This window comes from Lissotriton vulgaris, chromosome 2_1 (genome assembly GCF_964263255.1).
Source record: "Lissotriton vulgaris chromosome 2_1, aLisVul1.2, whole genome shotgun sequence".
NCBI lineage: Eukaryota > Metazoa > Chordata > Amphibia > Caudata > Salamandridae > Lissotriton > Lissotriton vulgaris.
Window position 1 is genome coordinate 456,451,728 of NC_141687.1, and position 19,568 is coordinate 456,471,295.

Genomic DNA, 19,568 nt, shown 5'->3' on the forward strand with positions numbered 1-19,568 from the left:
ACATCCAGATAGCAACATAACGGGAGGTAAACTTATAGCAGAAGTAGTTTTTTCTCAAATTAGGTCAGATTTCTATAACTTGTCATTCATTGGTATTCGTTGTGGCACTGGTTACAGTCACATGCATCACAGGAATAACTGGAATGTGGATAATATAATAAAAGTATCATTATGAGTATGTGCAAATTCAATATATTATAATGAAAGTAGAACTACTTACCCTGTCACCCTTTGGACCAGGAGTTCCTGCAATGCCCCTTTCTCCTGGCATACCTTGGAGGCCTGGAGGACCTGTGTCACCTGGCGTCCCAGATGGTCCAGGGCTTCCCTGAAAAAGTAAATATGATCAGTGTCTTAATGTTCACACAGAGAGGATCTTTTTCTACACTGTGACTTTTAAAAAATAGCCTTTGCCATTTTATGGACGTGGCACTTTGTTCTGGCTCATAAGCATTATATGTATCTGCTACATACAGGTTTCTTGAAAATGATTAAGCAGGGATTGCCCCTCTCTGCCACCGATGTGTTCTATCAAAGACAATTCTGTGTTATATGCATGAACTCAAGATGCCTCAAATGCAAAACTACAGGTGTTCAGCTCTGATATGATCCAGAGATGACCTTCATAATATGGTCTTTCATCTTGAAAAGTAATCTTCCTTTAAGTAACTAGTCATATCTGATCTACCAAATTCATGGCACTATTGCGCCACCAGAACGTCACTTTTTTGATGTTCCGGTGGCGCAAGGTGCCACTGGCATATTTATAAGGCCATGTAAAGCCTTGTTAAGTGGCTTTTCATGGCCTTATAAAAATGTGCCCCTTTTCACACAGAAAACTGTGTAAAAGGGGTATTCCATGGATGTTGCTGGGGGCGTTCCATGGCTTTTTGACACTGGCCCAGATTTACGAGAAATGGTAAGTCTTAGGCAGCGCTAAAAACGTACCCCTCCCCAGGGGAGGCGTAAGGGAAGCACAACTAGGAGAAATATCTTTATTTCTACTTGTTTTTCCTCTTTCTGTATTTCTGCATTATGCAGCACACATAGAAAGAGGAAAAAGCCTCTTGTGATTATTACAACAAATATAATTATCCCTGCAGCGCAGGCACCCTGCAGGGAAATGCAAAGGTGTCCGCGTAGGCGCTTGGAAGCCCATTGTGCATCAGCACAGGGGAAAAAGACAGGAATGCACCATATCAAATAGATACAATGCAATCCTGCCCTTTTCTTTTGTCGTAGGGCAGCGCAGCAGCAAGACCTGCTGCACTGCCCTACAGCAAAAAACCCATAAAGTAGGACTACTATCAACTTAATAAGTGGTCTATTACGCCTTTGCAGGATGCCGGGCATTGCAGGATGCAGGCGCCATATTGATTATTTGTGGATGCAGAATGATAACATATATATTTGCCTTGATTAATTTAAGTATTTCATAAGGGGCTCAGCATTCCTTTTAGTTATTGTACTTCTAAACACAATAATTCAAACATGTGGTATCTTATGCATCTTTCAATATTTAAATCAGAAAATAGAATTGCAGAGACCATTGAAGATTAAATATATACTTATGGTAACTAATACTATAATTGTTTATGCTGTATTGTTTGTAACTGTGAGCCTTATGATGGTACAAAATAAAAATATGGGCTAGGGCATCTAAGTATCTTTAGTGTAGCTTAAAAGGAATACAGGTTGCTTTAACATGCCTTACCTTTGGACCATCGGGACCATGACCGCCAGCCATTCCCTTTTCACCTGGAAGTCCAGAGGCACCTGGCTCACCTCTCTCTCCTGGGTTGCCACGTTCTCCCTACAAACATAGAATAGGGAAGCTCCACTTAAGGTTGTGCATAAACTTTATAATAGCTTACTCTTCCAAGCGAATGTGCCAGTTTCTAGATAAACAATATTGGATTGCCAGTCAAATAATTACAATTAAATTGTACACATAAGGAGTAACAGAAAGAGCAGAGACATACATTATAATGATGTAGCACTATTTACAATATTTTTCTCATCTTGGTCAAATAAAAGCTAGGATGAGTCAAAAACCAGTATAGAATCATTAACAATACATCCTTTTTGAAGTGTTTTTCAGAAAGTCTAAGCTTCATCAGGACCACTGCCCTGTGTAATATAGTATTGATGAGGTTTGCAGTGGCTCCTTACTGTGCTGAGTTGGCTCTCTGGTACCAGGCTGGTACAGACGGGATTCATGGACAATCCCTTAGAAGTAGACTCTGAGGAAATGGTGGTTGAACATTTGAGCACAGGCATGTTATATTAGATTTAATATTCAGTGATACTTTAATCCCCTTTATTGAAGGAGCTGAGAGACCTATTTACTAAGGCAGAGGAGCACTGACATTCTTTCTGAACCTTCAATGGTGTGTTTTCCAGCTTTCAATTTGAGATCCCTACTACAGTAATGCTGTTCATGAAATCAGCTTCTGGCGCAAAGATTTTGAGGCGCGGGGAATCAATGCAAGTGATGTAGCATCCACTTTTATGTGTACTTGCCTATTTAACTTCTGCTGGTATAACAGCTAATTCTTTAGTTTTCATTAATTTTGTATTGAACATTTAAGAGAATACAACCAGAAGAAAATAAGTAGACTGTGAACCCACATGACAAAAGAAATAAACATCAGGTGGACGTTGGTGCACAAATCTGGCCATACAATTGTAAAAAGAAGACAGAGATCGACATGTGTTTGCAGACCTGTCGACAATAGAAATCATAGAATAATTATTCGCATATATAAGGTACAGTGGTATAAGTGCCAGTTTAAGAGAAATTAAGTCATGTTATATCCTGCTATACCACCTTAAATTATATTACAGTAAATAATAATAACAGCAATAAAAATAATAAGACCAATGGCTCATGTTATTGATGACCGAGGTACATGAGAGGAGTCTGAGATGTGGATTCGAGGACTTTTAGTGTATTGTCGGATAGAGTACAGTAGTTTTCATACGAGTCCCTTGGTGGTTAAAGGTTGTCAAGGGGCTTTAAAGATGAAGAATGAAGAGTCAATAGCATTCCACCTTTTCTTGTGGGGTGGGCGCCCAAGGAGTGAGTTACAGAGTAGTGTTGTGGGCACTTCTTAAAAAGATTAACCACTCCTGTCACATTTTGAAAGCTCATTTTTTATTGCAAGTGGGGACATGTCATAATACATTAAGCTAATACTTTAAGATTTAGGTTCAGTAATGTTTATCAATTGGTCTAATTTAAAAGTATGTCTACACTCTGTCACCAACAGTAAGTTTGATGGACAGCAAGCAAAATCTCCTACAACTAGTCACAGAGTTTTTGTTAATCTAGGTCTGAAAATTAGTTAGTGAACGGAAAATTACTCTCTGCTAATTTGCCCGATTAACCTGACAAACTCATTTAAAATTATTTGACTTGATTCAGTAATGTACTAAGTGATTTATTGAGTCATATGCTGCGTTCTGGATCAATTGATTGATGTATTGATAGTTTGATGGATTTATTGAGTGGTTGGTTGATTAACTGATTGATTTTTAAGCTTCAATGAATATTTAGGGTGAACATAAGCTGGTAGGCAGCCAGGTATATGAGTTCATTTTTCAGACCTGTCCTTGGTCTCCATATCATTGTTATTGTCCAAAGACATCATCATCCACAAACAACAACCCCTTTCTGTACTACTGTAGATGATACATTACAGGATCATACTTACTCGTGGACCTAGAGGGCCTGCAGCTCCAGAATCACCAGGCACACCCTGTGAGAGAATATTACAGAAATGGCATTAATTATTCATAACCAAAACGCATGCAAGCAGGATGTGGTGAGCACAATGTTAACTGTAGAGTGACACATTTAAAGACTGTTCTAGTATATCCAAATGTAAAGAAGAGTCTATACTATAGGCACACTCTAAATGTAATTGATTCACTGCTCTCAAGGGGGTCATTTTAAAGGAGCAAGTAAAATGGATAGATGTTCTATTTAAAAGGCTATTGATATCATGTTTTGTTTTCAAACAAACCAAAATCTAAATCATTACTGGTATCATTGGTAATCTGGACAAACACTGTCAGGCCAATGCTCTTGTAAAGCCAGTAGAGCTGTTGCAAAGCGCCAGATACGTTATTCACGTCCAACAGTTTAATGCCCTGATAGAGTCTGTCTAGTAGCCAGGGCTGTACAGTAAGGGATAAATGCACACCTTTTGTATAATTATTTAACTGTACCAATTCTCATGCTAGAAGGGGACGTGATGTATAGTGCCTTTAGATCTTATCAAAGTATTAGAACGTGTTTTTCACAATTAATTATCCACGGCTCACAGACTCAAAAAATATACCTAAGTTTGACTCTGAGATGACTATTAACATGTTTAAGTAATTTTGATTGGGAAAGGTAAAACAAGTCACCTATGGAATGACCGTGTATAGTCTAGGAGAGGTCCTGATCCTCAACTAGCAGCTTACTCCATGGTCAGTCTCCAGTTGATTGGAATGGGATCATAATCACTAGCTCACCCCGTCCCACATGTTTCAATATCTATGGACCGTGGTCACACTCTGATCATGAAAGGGACTCCAGGTAGGGAATCGCAATGATTATCTAATTGCTACTCTTGTATTCGAATAGCAAGAGGAGACATTGAGTAAATGTATTTTATCCTCATCTTGATCACTTGATACACTGGCTCCTATGTCATCATTTACACTCTTTCTTGTGGTAAGAGAAAACATTGCACCTTACCTCATCCCCATGCTTCCCAGTCTCTCCTGGAGGTCCTGGAGGTCCAGGCAACCCCTGAAGAGGAACACATAGTATTAAAAGAATTACGGTTTGGTTGCATTGACACAGGCGTTCAAAGATAACATGGGATAGCCTTTATTTGAACAACATAGCAACAGCAATGTGTAACACCAATAATTAGCCTAACAGTAACAGCAACTGCTCCATAGACAATGTGGTTGCATTTAAAAACTTGTTGTATTTCAGACTTGTTGTATTTCACTGCTGCATTATGAATGCAATTACATTTTTTGTGCCACCTTCCCGTCTGCACCTGGGACACTGCAACAACCAGTATTTATTCTTCCAGTTCCAACTCTAAGAAATAGGCCAGCCCCCTGATGTTTATCTCACGCTCAAATGTGTAGACGTCAGTGAACGGCATCAGACATATGCCTACCTCATAAGTGTCTGGCAGAAGTTCATGCAGTAGACTTTCACCCCAGCATTCTCACTGAAATGGACTGAGAAATCACTCAAGACCACCACTCTCTTTCTACCACCCAGCCTCTTGCCCCAGGGCCACAGCATCAATCAGGATTTCAGTTTCCCATTCGAGCCTAAGTAGAGACTGGCAACCCCAACTTGTGGCACACAGTCAGGCATCCAGACATAGTAGCCTAGCATCAGAGGAAAGCTGCTTGGCATTGTGTGACCTAATATACTTAAACACCTTCACCAGACACACAGCAAAGGACTTCAAGCAGTTGCCTACAATAAGCTGCCATTTGCAGCAGGTTCTCCTGCTTGATATTGTTTTCTATTGACCTGGTACCTTCCTAAATTTTGGTTCACAAAAAAGTAGAAGGAAATTTGATTTATCTCTATATAGAATCATTACAAATTTTATGTCAGCGCCTTGATATTATGGCCTTGACTATCTTCTGCTCTGCAATCTTCCTCCCATTTGAACAAAGTTTTTTTTTATCCAATTTTCAACAAATTCTGTAAAAACAATACCAAACAGCTACACCCTTTGATAAACTGGATGCTGTGGTTCATTCAAACTTACCTGTGCACAGATTCAGATTCATTGGAGCCAACATATTTCCATTTCTCTACTACATCATTCACCAAAATAGGCCCCTTCCAGCGGCATCGGGGTCACCATTACCTATAAGTAATCTTTGCACATTGCTTTGTGTAGCTACTACAACCTCTTCCTGTCAGTGAATATCTTTTATATAGCTTGGCCAAGTAATCCGCATCCACAATTACCTGGATAATTCGTTACTGACCTCCAAGAGAAAACATTAAATTCATACATGTTTTATTCAAAGCCCTAGGAAATCTGGTCATGAAATATAGGAACTTTATAATACATAGGGATTTTGATTTATGGTTAGAGAATAAAAAATTTCACCAGCCTCTCTAGTATGGTTTTCCCCCATTGAACCTCAGAAGTCATATACTTAAAAGGCCACACCCTCAAAGATATTTCATAAGATTTCCCCTAATTATTATCAAAACTGCTCTGCAATCAGTAATAGCATCTGTTCTCAATTCACCACTCCTGCGTTCCCCCATATCACTGTACCACACATTTTCTCACAGGACCTTCCCAATCCTTTGAGGAAATTATGACAACTCTCAAGCCTGAAGAATGGCCTAGTGAGCTTTCTTTTGCATGGCATAGTTCTACTTTCAGCTGTGGCATGGCCTATGCAGGTAAGAGGGGTGTAGGGGGTTATTTGGATGGACGATGATGAGGCAAAATCATTTATTTACTTATTTTTCAATTTTCACTCATCATTGCCCGTGGAAATTCCCCCCTGTCCGGCCCCACCGCTCACCGCTCTTACCTGCACTGGCCACGGCTATCTACTGTCCTCCCAAATAACTACTTTTCTAAAATATCTCTTTCAGAAAGAAACTTCCCAAGTAATGCTCAGAAAAAACGCCAGGAGGTACCACCATGTAAAAAAGCTAATGCAGATTATTTTGCTTAATTTAATTTTCTGCCCTTTTAAGATTATCTATTCTGGCAAAAACAGTGGAGTGGTTATGCCATCCCAATTGCACATCTGCTTGATCAAAAAGTTCTTCCATCTAGGTGATCTTCACATCCAGTCATGGGACATAAGTTGTCCTGATGGGGGACAAGTTAGTTCTTGGTTATATATTGTCTTCTCAGCAGCAGCTTTGAAGCTAGTGGTTTATTCTATCCCTTTGATAGGTTATCCCCTGTGGCATTAGTTGACCAACTTGCACTGAATTGTGAGGTTGACACGACTTTCCAGAAGTAGCCATCTTTGTGATGGCATACTTAGGAATTCTGGGAAAAGGTTATGCCCACTTCTCACAGGATGGTTAGATAGGGAGCGTATTGACACCAAGGGTCAGTAGCCCATTGTCTACTACCCTACACTCCCCTAACATCCCTAAATCCAGTATTTAGGTGAGCCCCTGGTACCAGAGAAGCAGATCATGATCACTTAAGAAGAGAGACGACACTGAAGAGCAGCAAAAGCTGAGCAGAGAGAAGAAGAAGCTGACCTGGTACCAACCATGCCGGCCTGTCTGCATCCCTTGTCGAAAACGCCACAAAAGCTGATTCATCTTACAGCTGTGACTCCAGAAACTTGGGAGGACTACCTGCCTTTGAAAAAGACACAAAACTTCCCATGAACAGCAGACCGGTTCTGAAGAAACTCCAAAGGGGAAGGCTCTGAGGCCTCCAGAACCGTCAAAAACCTGACACCTGAAGCAACCACACAGAGGAGTGCAAGACATTTATTGCACAACAGTGACCAATAATGGACACATAACTCAAGAAGGAGATCCAGACCAATTTTATAACATTTTACTTTATTTTAAGACCCAGGTCTTCATAAACAGGTAAGTAAGCTTTTCATTAAAAATACTTTTCGACACCTAGAATTTTATCCTATGGGGAAAACAATATTTTGGTTAGACAGGGAAGTATTTAACTTACAATCTGAGTCTTTGGTGCCAAAAGTCAACAAGGGCCAGGCGTCAGGTAAGTACCAAGACTGCACCACCAGCGGCACAGTGGCGGTCGAGTGCAGAGGTCAGAATTGGAGTTCGACCCAATGCTTTTCAATGGAAACAGGGGGTGCCTGGAGCCACACTGCTCGTAGGCAAGTAAATCAGTTGCAGGGGCCAAGCTTTAGGGATTAGCACAAGCACAGGGAAGGCACAAAGCAGTACCAAACAAACAACAATAGTGGCACAAGGGCAGCCGCTTGCAGGGTGCAACTTTGACAAGAGGGCACCCAATGCTTTTCAATGAGGATTCTCCTGATGGCTAAGACACTGCAGGCGTGGCAACGGAGGTTGCAAGAGGAATACCAATGACAGCAGAGGTAAATTACAATGTAGGGTGTCATAGGGGCACTGTCGGTTTAGCTCACCTAGGCCCAGGGGCTTTGGGTGAAGGAGTGCTTTTTGATGTCGGAGTCTTCTTACCAGAGCCGGTCGCGGTCGGAGGTGGCTCTGGATTCACACTGCAGGTGCTGTTGTGGAGGACAGGAGCGGTGAGCCAATGCTGGACAGGTGGTCAGGATCACAAGGGAGACTTCACTGCAAAGTTGAGCCACTCAGACTCAGGCCGTGGTCGTCGGCAGGAGATTCGGATCCGCCTGGATCCATAGTCTTTGGAGTAGGTTTCTTCCAGACTGGTCCGCTGTCTACAGGAGATTGGAATCTTTATTGAAGGCAACAGTCCTCCCAAGGGTTTCAGAGGTTGCTGTTGCAAGACAGGTCACAGGGTTGTTGAAGTAGGAGAAAGGCCAGTAGGGCTGGGGCTAAGGTAGTTATCGTCTTCTGGCTTCTGCTACCAGGTGTCTCCTTTCTTCTAAGTTCGTCACAGATCTGAGTCCTTGGTCTGGGGGAGCGACCTAAATACTGAATTTAGGAGGCGTTTTAGGGGAGTAGCAGGTAGGATCAATGGGCACCTCACTGGGGTGACTAAACCCTTCAATATGCTACCCTCCGAATGTCTGACAAAATATCGAAATCAAAAATATCGAAATACAAAAATATCGGAACAAAAATATCGAAGTCAAAAATATCGGAATCCTATCCCTAACAAGGTAAGTACAAAAATATCGAAAAATTAATATCGTAGTACAAAAATATCGAAATTAAAAATATCGTTTTTTTAAATGTATTAATAATAATGTAAAAATAATTATAAAATACATATAATGTTATAAATATTAAATAAAAATATTAAAACATAATTAAAAAATTAAAACTAATACATATACATTTAAAATAAATTAAAAACGTAATAATTTAACGTAATTTTATATTTTTTAATTTCATTTAATTGATTTAATTTAAATTTATTTTATTTTTACCCTGTACGACTGTACCCCAAAAACCCAAAACTGACCCTGAACCCTAAAAATACCCCTTTACCCAAAAACCCAAAACTGACCCTGAACCCTAAAAATATCCCTGTACCCCAAAAACCCAAAACTGACCCTAAACCCTAAAAATACCCCTTTACCCAAAAACTGAAAACTGACCCTGAACCCTAAAAATACCCCTTTACCCAAAAACTGAAAACTGACGCTAAACCCTAAAAATACCCCTTTACCCAAAAACTGAAAACTGACCCTGAACCCTAAAAATACCCCTTTACCCATGAACTGAAAACTGACCCTGAACCCTAAAAATACCCCTTTACCCAAAAACTGAAAACTGACCCTGAACCCTAAAAATACCCCTTTACCCAAAAACTGAAAACTGACCCTGAACCCTAAAAATACCCCTGTACCCATGAACTGAAAACTGACCCTGAACCCTAAAAATACCCCTGTACCCAAAATTAATTAATATTATTTAATTGCCAATTAATTATTAATTAACAATAACAATAAAGTAAATATATTAGCACATTTGCTGTAATTAATTTAATTTAATAATTAATATTGTTTTGCCCAATTAATTAATTAATAATAACAATAAATTATATATAAAAAATTACTATAATTAATGTAATAAAATAATTAATAATACTTAATTACCAACTAATTAATAATTATAAATATGTAAAAAATTATACTAATTAATAGAAATTAATTACCAATTAATTATTAATTAAAATATGTACAAACATATATCAATTAATTAATTATTATTACATTACTTCCCACCCTATTCCCCTATAAACCCATAACCCGCTACAGAACATATTTATCAATTAATCAATTAATGAAAAATAATTAATTCCTACTAATTAATAATTAATTTAACATAATTAAATTACTTCCCACCCTATTCCCCTATAAACCCACAACCCGCTACAGTAGTAAAAGACAATATTTAATTAAATTACATTAAAAATAAATAATAAAACATAATAAATACAATATAATATACACTAAAGTTATTTAAAAATTGATATTAGTAACATCAAAGTTATTAATTTTGATATTGTTAACATCGATATTTACAACTTCGATATTACTGATATCATACCAATATCGATATTTAGACTGTCGATATTACTTACCTTCGATATTTTTGTATATCGATATTTAAACTTCGATATTTTGGTATATCGATATTTAAAAATCGATATTTTGTCTGTGTACCCTGGGATATAGTGCACCATGCCTTAGGCTAGTAAGACCTGCTATGTGACTTACCTATGTCTTTGGCAGTACTAGCTGAAAGTGTACTAAGTCGACTTGGTCATTTTTCTCCTCACAGTGACATGCCAGCTGCAGGGGTAGTGGCATGGTCCTAGTGAGGGGGCTCCAGGGGACCTTCTTCTGTTTCCAGAACACTGGTACTGGGAACCTGGACAACAGGGACCCAGTATTCTATAACCTATAGTCAAAGTTACATCAAAAGCCAGGCAAAACGTGTAGGGGAGGGGTACTGCAACAGAACCTTATTTTCTCACAGTGTATGTGTCCAAAGTATTTTACTAAAAGGAGCAATGAATATTTAACTGAAAAACTCAAGACATTGCTTATATAAAAGGCACATTGTGACTACCAGTTTCCTGGGGCACAGAGGCAGTAAGGGGTTACTGAGCTTTAGTTACATAAATTGGAGCTGTTCACTACTGATGTCCTAGGTCCACAGCACTACTGGACCCCAAACTGCATAACCTAGTACCGCTTCCCAGCACTTGACTCTCTCAGGGTAGTGAGGCAGTCAAAATACAGTTTACACCCTACTGTGAGATAATAGGATCAGTTTCTAGTCAGTGCTTTACTTTATATAAGAAAATTATATTGATACACACACAAGAACAATAAATCACACATACAACTAAGCTACACAGTGAAAGCCAGAAGTCTCTACAACACTCTGGGCAGTAGTTCTGACCCCAAACAGTAACATAACATCAAGACACTAAGCACTATAAAACACAGTTAACATTACATTAAACAGACTACATTGGAAAGGATTACTCCACAAAGCTACAGCAAAAGTTCCTGGTTCACCCACTGTCCCACTACCAAAAGCGCCTAAAGTTTTCATCCTTCCTTGGTGGAGACACTGCTCTGGTGGGGTCAGAGGTCTGTATAAGTGTGTCTGGTGTCTTGGCACAGTCACTGGAGTCCCACGTCACAGCAGAGTCATCAGGGGTGAAGCTCAATGACATGGAGCTTCCTCCGTCTTTCTCAATGTTAATGTGCAGCAAGTTTCTCATCATCTGCAGCTGTCTGAAGTCCTGAAAGACAGAATATTCTCCACAAGCCACACACAGCTTGTCGCTGTTCTGATGACCATTTAACAAGCTGCAGCCTAGCTCTTTCCTTCAGACTGGCAAATTATTTCCACTAATAATCCGTCACAGAAACACCTTCTCAAGTTCAAACCCTATCCCCCGGGTTATGTTATGTTATGAAAATGTATTCAGCGCACAGCTGCTCCAGCGAAGGAGCATCCTGGCGCTTGACAAGGTAGCCAACACAACACAACTAAGGAGATAATGAGCTAAAAGGGAACTAAATGAGAATGGCAATCCAATCTTTGGACTCCACTCCTGGATCTCAGCACCCCTTGTGGGTTCCTTGTCAGAAAAGAGAGCAGTCTTGACCAACTAACTGGCTGATGAGGCCAAACATTTATCATTCCCTTAGTAACAAGGATCAGAGGGTCTGCTACTTTTGCATCCAAGGTGTCCTTCCAACCTGGGGCATATTTCCTGCATGCTCACTGTGTGATCTGTCCATGTAAGGAGGGCTCTCGCCGTCTATTAATACCTATGTGTTCTATCCCCCAGAGAGGAATTGTAATTAGCTCCAGGTGAGGAGAAGCTGACCACCACCCACCAAAAAAAGAAGGGGTTCATTCCAGCAGAGGGAATCTTAGCTAAATACAAATAAAAACTAGTGGCTACTCCAACCAACCAAGCTTCTGCAAAGAATTGGGAGGGGCACGGAAGAGCAGGAATGTCCAGTAGAACATTTACCAGCTCAGCTCAAATTAAACAGAATGGTTCACCATCCTCACCCAGTGAACCCACTCTCACATACAACAGAGGCAAAAAGAGCCCACGGAAGGGAGATTGCACAAACGTTCCCAGGAAGGAGCTGGCAGGCAGCCCCTGCTAAAGGCTCAAGAGTTCAGGTAACCCTTGGCATAGATTAATGCTGCCACCACTGTCAGTCTACCACAGCCTGGAGAGAGTAGTAGCCAGTCTCTGTAAAAAAGGGTGCACTATACATGTACCCTCAACTTCAGAGCCCAGCTATAAGGTCTCAATCCATGTAAACACCAAGCCCCTCAGCGGACATGCGTGATTGTCAAGCTCACTGGAGAAGATTTCATAAAATCCACAGTGGTTTCAAGTGACTTGCCAGGAGATCATCATATGACAGGGAAGCAGGCTCTCCAGAGACATACAGAAGGATTCCCATCCCACCATACATGAGCATTGCATTTTAACGTATTACATATAGTGATTGTTTTCCTATGGGTGGATTTACCCTGCTTGCTCATGCCATGAGTGGAGCCTGCTCTAGGAACAAAATCAAAGCTTTAGATTCCAACTTGGATTAGAGGACAATAATGTCATAATCAGCTATTCATTTCTAATTCATTATTATTCATAGATGCAAAATCCTTTTTCTCTCCTTGACTCCCTCTTTTGGACATCCCCTTCAAAGACCTCTGAACATAGCCACCAATTAATACATGCCATTTATTGTTCATAGACCATCTGTAGTGAAGTAAATGATGATCAGGTCCACATAGGTTCTTGTAATTAGAAGGTATTTATTGTGTACGATGGTACAAGGTGGTAATTCATAAATATTAAGATAATAAGTAGAGTAAACCCCCACCAGGAGCTGTAACCTTTCTGCTCAGTCCCTAGCTCCCAACTGACTAGAGCTCAAATCCCAACATTCTAATATGTCATCATGAATAATCACATTCCAAATGATGACAGCAATCAATAAGCTGGGGAGCCAACACTACACCATCGCTTGTCCATTCTTCCTCAGTCCCATATAAAACTCTTTGCTATGTGCCCTTACATATTGGTGCACCATTCTTCAGCAACATCACTCACAGACCAGGTTCATAGAAAACCTCAGCTAGAGATCCACTTTTTCATCTAGTTGATCTCACACTAAATTAATTTCTCACAATGACCCTCTCAAAGACATTGTTCTCAAAAAAACCAACCCCCCTCAATAAAAACATACCTTCTGACTGCTTCCCAAAGACTTTTTGGAAGACACTTCAATCAAAAATCTCCTCCGGCATATGTTCAAACACTGCCTGTACCTATACTGTCAGCAATATTCACCCCTTTGATGGTTTTGTAATTTTTATCTGCCTAGTTTAATGCATCAAATACACTTGTATGCTCTGTGCACCTCTCAAACCTTGCCTCTTCCACTCGAAATCAGTTACAGAATACTTTACACATTCCTTAGACTTGAGGAAGGGCTTGGAAAGGTCAGGTTTAAGATTAGCTTCATGTCTGGCGACTCCTCTCTCTAACATTAACAACTCGAACTTAGAGACCACTTATTTTGTTTATTTTTGTAAACTATTTCAACCATTAACCACATCAAGTATTTTTCATTTCTGTTTTTTTATACACTTCCCTGCAATATAATATGAAATGTCACCATAATGGGGCACACATTTTGCAGAAAAAGATAAGGCACTTTATCATAAAGATAGGGAAACAACAGATCTACACATACCTGGAATCCTGTTGGACCTGGAGGCCCTTGCTCTCCTCTTTCACCTGCTAGACCCTAGAGTGAAAGAGACAGACATTAGGAACAAACAAGATTCGGTACCCATCCAAAAAAAAAAAACAACAACAATGCTTGCATAGGCTCAATAGCCATAATGCACAGAATTCGTTAGTTTTTTCCTCCTTTAAAGGTAAATAAAAAACTTGTAAACAGTTTGTATTTCATCAGAAATCTGTGACTGTGTCTAAGAGTATTGCATGCTTTATGTGTTCATCTATGAAATGTTTGTAAGTGGTTCATATTTAAAAAAAGTCTGACCACAAAAGTGGGAAAGGCACATTTTAGTAGAATTATGCAGTTATCTAGAACTGCTATGATTATGCAACCCTTGAGGTAAAACAGACTGCACATTGACAAATTATTAGAGTACATTTGGCAAGAACTGTGCACGTCTCATATTCTTGGGCATATCCCTTTTATCTTGGTATTCTCAGCAATGCACAGCTTGGCAAAACATATAACATACTCTAGCAATACTTAAGGCTAGACTATTTCAGCTATACAGCAACATGACTTACTACTATGCAGTCTATACTTTTCATCCTAATCTTTGGTGGGCATACAATGTGAGGAAACTGATTGTTTGATAAGCCTAGCTGTAATCAGGTTAATATAGTACTTTTGGAAGCAATGAGCTTTTTTTAAAGCTTGGCTACAATGCAAGCAGTGGCATTTAAGACTCCCTCATTTCATCATTTAAAATGGGTATTGGCTGATGGTCAATAAAGTGGTCATATACCTAAGACATCAATTACAATCAGAGTTAGGGTGTGCTGTAGATTTAGCCCCACCTTCCTCAGGTCAGCAGTGTGCTCACCCTAACTGGCGTTGCCACCATTATTGTGGGCATTGTCATCAAATCTGCTCCAGGTGACACAGCAGCAGCACTTTGAGCAATGAATCATTGCTAAGTGGGCTACAATGTCATGGCAGTCTCTGGTTTGAAAAGGAACTTTGGAGGCCCCATCTTATATAGGGCATTTCAATGTTTATTATCTGACAGCCCACTGGTGTATGGGCTGCCAGTTAAAGATTTTCTATGGCAGAATCAGCCAAGGCTCTTTTATCTAAAATCAAGTGGTGCACCTATGTCAAAATGGGGTGGGGGAACTACAGGCTTTGTGCAGCAGGAGACCACCAAATTACAGTGATTCTCCCACTCCACCAAAATCTACTGCATAAGATTCTTATTAACTCGTACTATGACACCAAGCTTCGGTAGAACAAACAAGGAATGCAGTTACCTGTGTTTGACTGCTCTGAGATATAGACGTTTTACCATCACTACTACAAAAGACTTTCAAGATGTGAAATACTGAATGAGGAATGTATTGGAGTGATGTTTCTCATAGCTTTGAAAATCTTATTAATGTGTTCTTAATTAGAATGTGAAATTACAGGTAGGTGGAGATGCCCATTGAGATAGGTGAATTATTCTCGGGACTTGATTCTCTAAATTCATGGTAATCTCTAGTCATAAGAAAAGGCTTTTAAGTCTTTGGAAATAAATGTATATCTTTGTAGTGTACATCTGTGGAGTCCAGATACAATGGGTTACACATGTTTTTTAAGCTTGATGAACAGACAATTTCAAATGTAGCTGTACACTACGCTATTGACAGAGGAAAACGTATTCTCATAAAACATATAGCCGACAAACTGTGATTTAAAATTCTTTATTTAATGTTAGAATGTTGCCCCATGTGCCAGAGCACTAAAGGCCTATACTGTGTACAGTCCGGCCTGAAGGTCCACTTACATGTATAGAAAATTCTAAAATCTGAGGAACTCTTGGATAGCCATTCCTCCTTGATCCATCACTCATTTGCTTGTTATTTTAGATGGAATATGACAGCGCGTATGCGGGCTCTGCTGGAATGGGAGGAGGTCAGAAGTGCAATATTGCAGTAGGGTCTTACGCCAAGCAGACTTTCAGCTGTGCAAAGGAGGTTTGATGGAGGATTCTTAGACAAGCCTTTCTGAGACAACTTACGACAAAGATGACCTCCATGCAGGCTTGCTTAGCTAGCTGCAAGGACTACCACATTGAGACCACGGCCATTGGGAAATTTCCCAACATTCTGAATATCGACCAAACTCGCTTGGCCTGTTAACGGTTATCAATTCCTTGAACCCCTTAATAGGTAAATTCATAGTTATATACCTAAGTCTTCCCACATAAATTGATAAAAGTGTTGTAATTACAAACGCTGCACTACACAAATCCCTATCAAGCAAATTTCCTGGATGCATGTAATGTGCGGGAACAGTGATAGAAACCATGGCCAAGTTTTCAAATAATTCCTTATTACATTGTGAATATCTTTTGGTGTGACATAGACAGCATTTATCAACTTCAGCATATTTGTTCCTAGTGTAACTTACCGATGGCCCAACAGGACCCGAAGGACCAACTTCTCCGTCCTTGCCAGGAGACCCCTACATAAAAATTAAAAACAGTTTAAACCAATCTTTAGATTAACAATGGCTATTATATTAACATTGTATGTGAGTGAGATACTTACTCTTTGTCCTGGAGCACCATTGTTCCCCAGTTCTCCTGCCTTTCCCGGATCGCCCTATCAATAAAATCAGTAGTGCTAATTGGAGTTATGTCAGCCAGTGAATGTCGAATTGTATGACGGTACTTGAAACTGAACATATTCACATAACTGCATTCTTACACTGTTGCCTTTTGGACCAGCAGGCCCCATAGTGCCAGGTTGACCTCGGATTCCGATTGGACCAGGTGGGCCAGGTCGTCCATCTTCTCCTGCAGCTCCCTACAAAAATGCAAGTTCTTACATATAACTGACAATGCACTTGGATGATTTATGGAATGTCCCTTATGCTATTTCTAGTACATTAAATAAAGCAGTAATTTCAGCATCCAATCAGTGTTCATGCAAAAACTATGCAAAGATTGCATCTGATTTGGTTAAAGAGTCAATGTAATTGTGCTTTAAAATTAAATATATGCAAGCCTATCCGTATTAAAAAATGTCCTTGCTCCTGAAAATGACCACACATTTTGAAGTTGTATTCAATTTGAAAAAATATGCATGCAAGTGGCAGAATGTTCTATGTTGCCTAGGCACAATATATATTATTATATATTATTATTATTTTACAGCAGTGCAAAATGGCAGCTTATGTCCCAGAAGTAGGAACTCTTATAACTATCAAAGCCTATGTAGTCAAAGAACGTTTATTCTATTACACCTCAACAGCAAGTGGTAAGTTGGCCAATGCAACAATCGGTTCAATGCCATACGTGAAAGGGCTGTGAAGAGGGAAATTTTGTTTGGATACAAAATCCTTATATTCCAAATTTAGTAACATAAACAATTTAGTAACATAAACAATTTTTAGGAAGTAATGAATCTGAAAGTAGTGCCCCCAATATGCAGGCTTGAACCATGCTTAGCTAGAGATATTCTGCAGCAAAGAGAACGTCTGTTCGATGTCGATGCTATAAAGAAACAATTGAAGGGTGCAAAAGCAGTAAAAGTAAAACAAAGAAAATGAACAGATTTGAGTCTCAAATGTAAGATCAATTATGGTAAAGGTAGGCTTCAAAAGCAACACAATAGCACAGGCAATTAATCATAATGCTCCATGCTATGCTTCAATGAGGCTTCTTATTGTCATGTGTGAAATTGGGTATCATACCCTGGTATTAACAGATCTTCAAACAATTACAACTACAAAACAAGACACAACCTGTAAATCTAGCAAGAAAAACGACCATACGTACCAGTGGTCCAAGCTTTCCTTCAGCACCTTGTACGCCAGGATTTCCTGTGAGACCCTATAAAAGGCATACATACACTTGTTAAGATTGCACTTGTCACATGGCTGCATTTATCGGGCCACACACTTTTCTCAGACAGATCTCTACCAGTTATTCCTCTTTCGCTCTCTCTCCTTCTCTCTCTCTTCCTCTCTCTCTCTCTCTCCTTAGCACTCTCACTTTTATTCTCTCTCGCTAGCCTCGTGTTCTCTCTCTCTCTCTCTCTCTCTCTCTGCATTTCTCTGTTACTCTCAGGTTTTAGCTACACGTTGAAATGTGCATGTTCTACTCTTTAGCAACACGATAATGGCAGTGAGTTGATTTCATTGTGCACGGTCTCAGATTATTAGCTGTAGGTGTACCTGCAGGACTCAACAAAATCTATCTGAAGTACATTACAAATTCAGTCCAGAGAATCCCATAGCATAACATAGATGCATTTAGTCATCTTAACTCTGTTTGATCATGCATGTGCTGCAGTGGACTAAACACCGAGGGGGTGAGGTATTTATTCAGTGTGTTAAGTACTTTTGCAAACTCGGAAAATGGGGCATGGGTCGCTATTTAACAGGTATTTGTCCATGTACATTTCGGAGGGTTTGACCTGTTGAAACTCACCTGACAATAACTGCAGATTATGGTGCCATGGGCAGAAGGGAAAGTCAGGGGATGGAAAATAAAAGTATGACAAAAACACTACTTCCACTGTAGTGCTAACAGCACATGTCCTTTCAGCTCAAAATAGAATGCAGTGAGAATTAGAAAGACAAAGAAGGAGGGGGCATATTAACAAGCGGCAGCGATAATTTTCGCTGGCCACTTGGATTATGCTGATACTACCCTGTGGTCGTATCAGCATAATCCACCCCCAATGATAAGTATAGCTAAATCTGCATTTTAGCAGACGTTAGTTTGTGGCAAAAGCAGCGCTCTCATTAAAGATGCAAAGGGAGGCGTCGGGTAAAAGGGTGCTAACATGCGCTAATGCATGTTATCACCCTCTTGTAAATAGGGCGATATTTTTATTTCCACTTTTTTTGGGTTTAAAAGCCATAAAAGCGAAGATATGACTCTTGTAAATATGCCCCGAAATTTCTTGTTAAAATCGTCACTACTTATAAGCCAAAGTGGCCAAAGTCTGCTGACACCACAATATTTGGGTCATTTCAATTTGAAGGCATTGTTGGTAAAATTTCTGTCACCTGCTGTGTTGTAATAAAGAGTATTTCATAACGACCTGATCCTCTAGCAATAAAAATGTAAAAAAAACATACTTACCCTTGCACCTGGAAGTCCAGGTTCACCGAGACGGCCAGGATCCCCCTGACTCCCCTTTGGGCCAGAAGATCCTGCCAGGCCGCGTTCTCCTTGAGCACCCTATGAGAATGATAGAACAATCGGAAAGTAAGGAGAATTGCAGAAAGAAGACCTAGTGTACAATGAGGAAATGTCACTATATTAAAATTAAATGGCTGGCTTGTTGGACTCCAAATATTCTGGGACGTTTGTTGCTAGCCTATCAAATCAATTATTGGATCATTTATGCCACAATCGAGCATTCAATCAATACTTTTTTTTTTTATTCGAATGTGGAAGACAATCCTAAAAGATGTATGCAATTATCTATACTGTTTACACCTCATAGAAAACATTGAAAACTTTTAAGAGTTTTAAAACATGTTCATACCTATAATCCAGACTTTTATGATAACAAACAACAACTTTATGAAAGCTACCCACTCTAAAACCTACATCAGCTCTGGGTAACAACTGT

At 39.6% G+C, this 19,568-nt stretch overlaps 1 protein-coding gene across 2 annotated transcripts in view; it reads right to left on the reverse strand.

The window, feature by feature from the left end:
- The window catches only part of COL5A2 (collagen type V alpha 2 chain), a 342,059-nt gene that overhangs the window by 61,643 nt on the left and 260,848 nt on the right, over positions 1-19,568 (reverse strand). For both annotated transcript variants that reach the window (XM_086955351.1, XM_086955352.1), the window contains 10 exons: positions 19,073-19,171; positions 17,759-17,812; positions 16,686-16,784; positions 16,527-16,580; positions 16,387-16,440; positions 13,945-13,998; positions 4,751-4,804; positions 3,717-3,761; positions 1,715-1,813; positions 221-328 (listed from right to left, as the gene is read on the reverse strand). In XM_086955351.1, the coding sequence (XP_086811477.1) occupies positions 221-328; positions 1,715-1,813; positions 3,717-3,761; positions 4,751-4,804; positions 13,945-13,998; positions 16,387-16,440; positions 16,527-16,580; positions 16,686-16,784; positions 17,759-17,812; positions 19,073-19,171 (720 nt within the window). The remainder of the gene's footprint in view (positions 1-220; positions 329-1,714; positions 1,814-3,716; positions 3,762-4,750; positions 4,805-13,944; positions 13,999-16,386; positions 16,441-16,526; positions 16,581-16,685; positions 16,785-17,758; positions 17,813-19,072; positions 19,172-19,568) is intronic.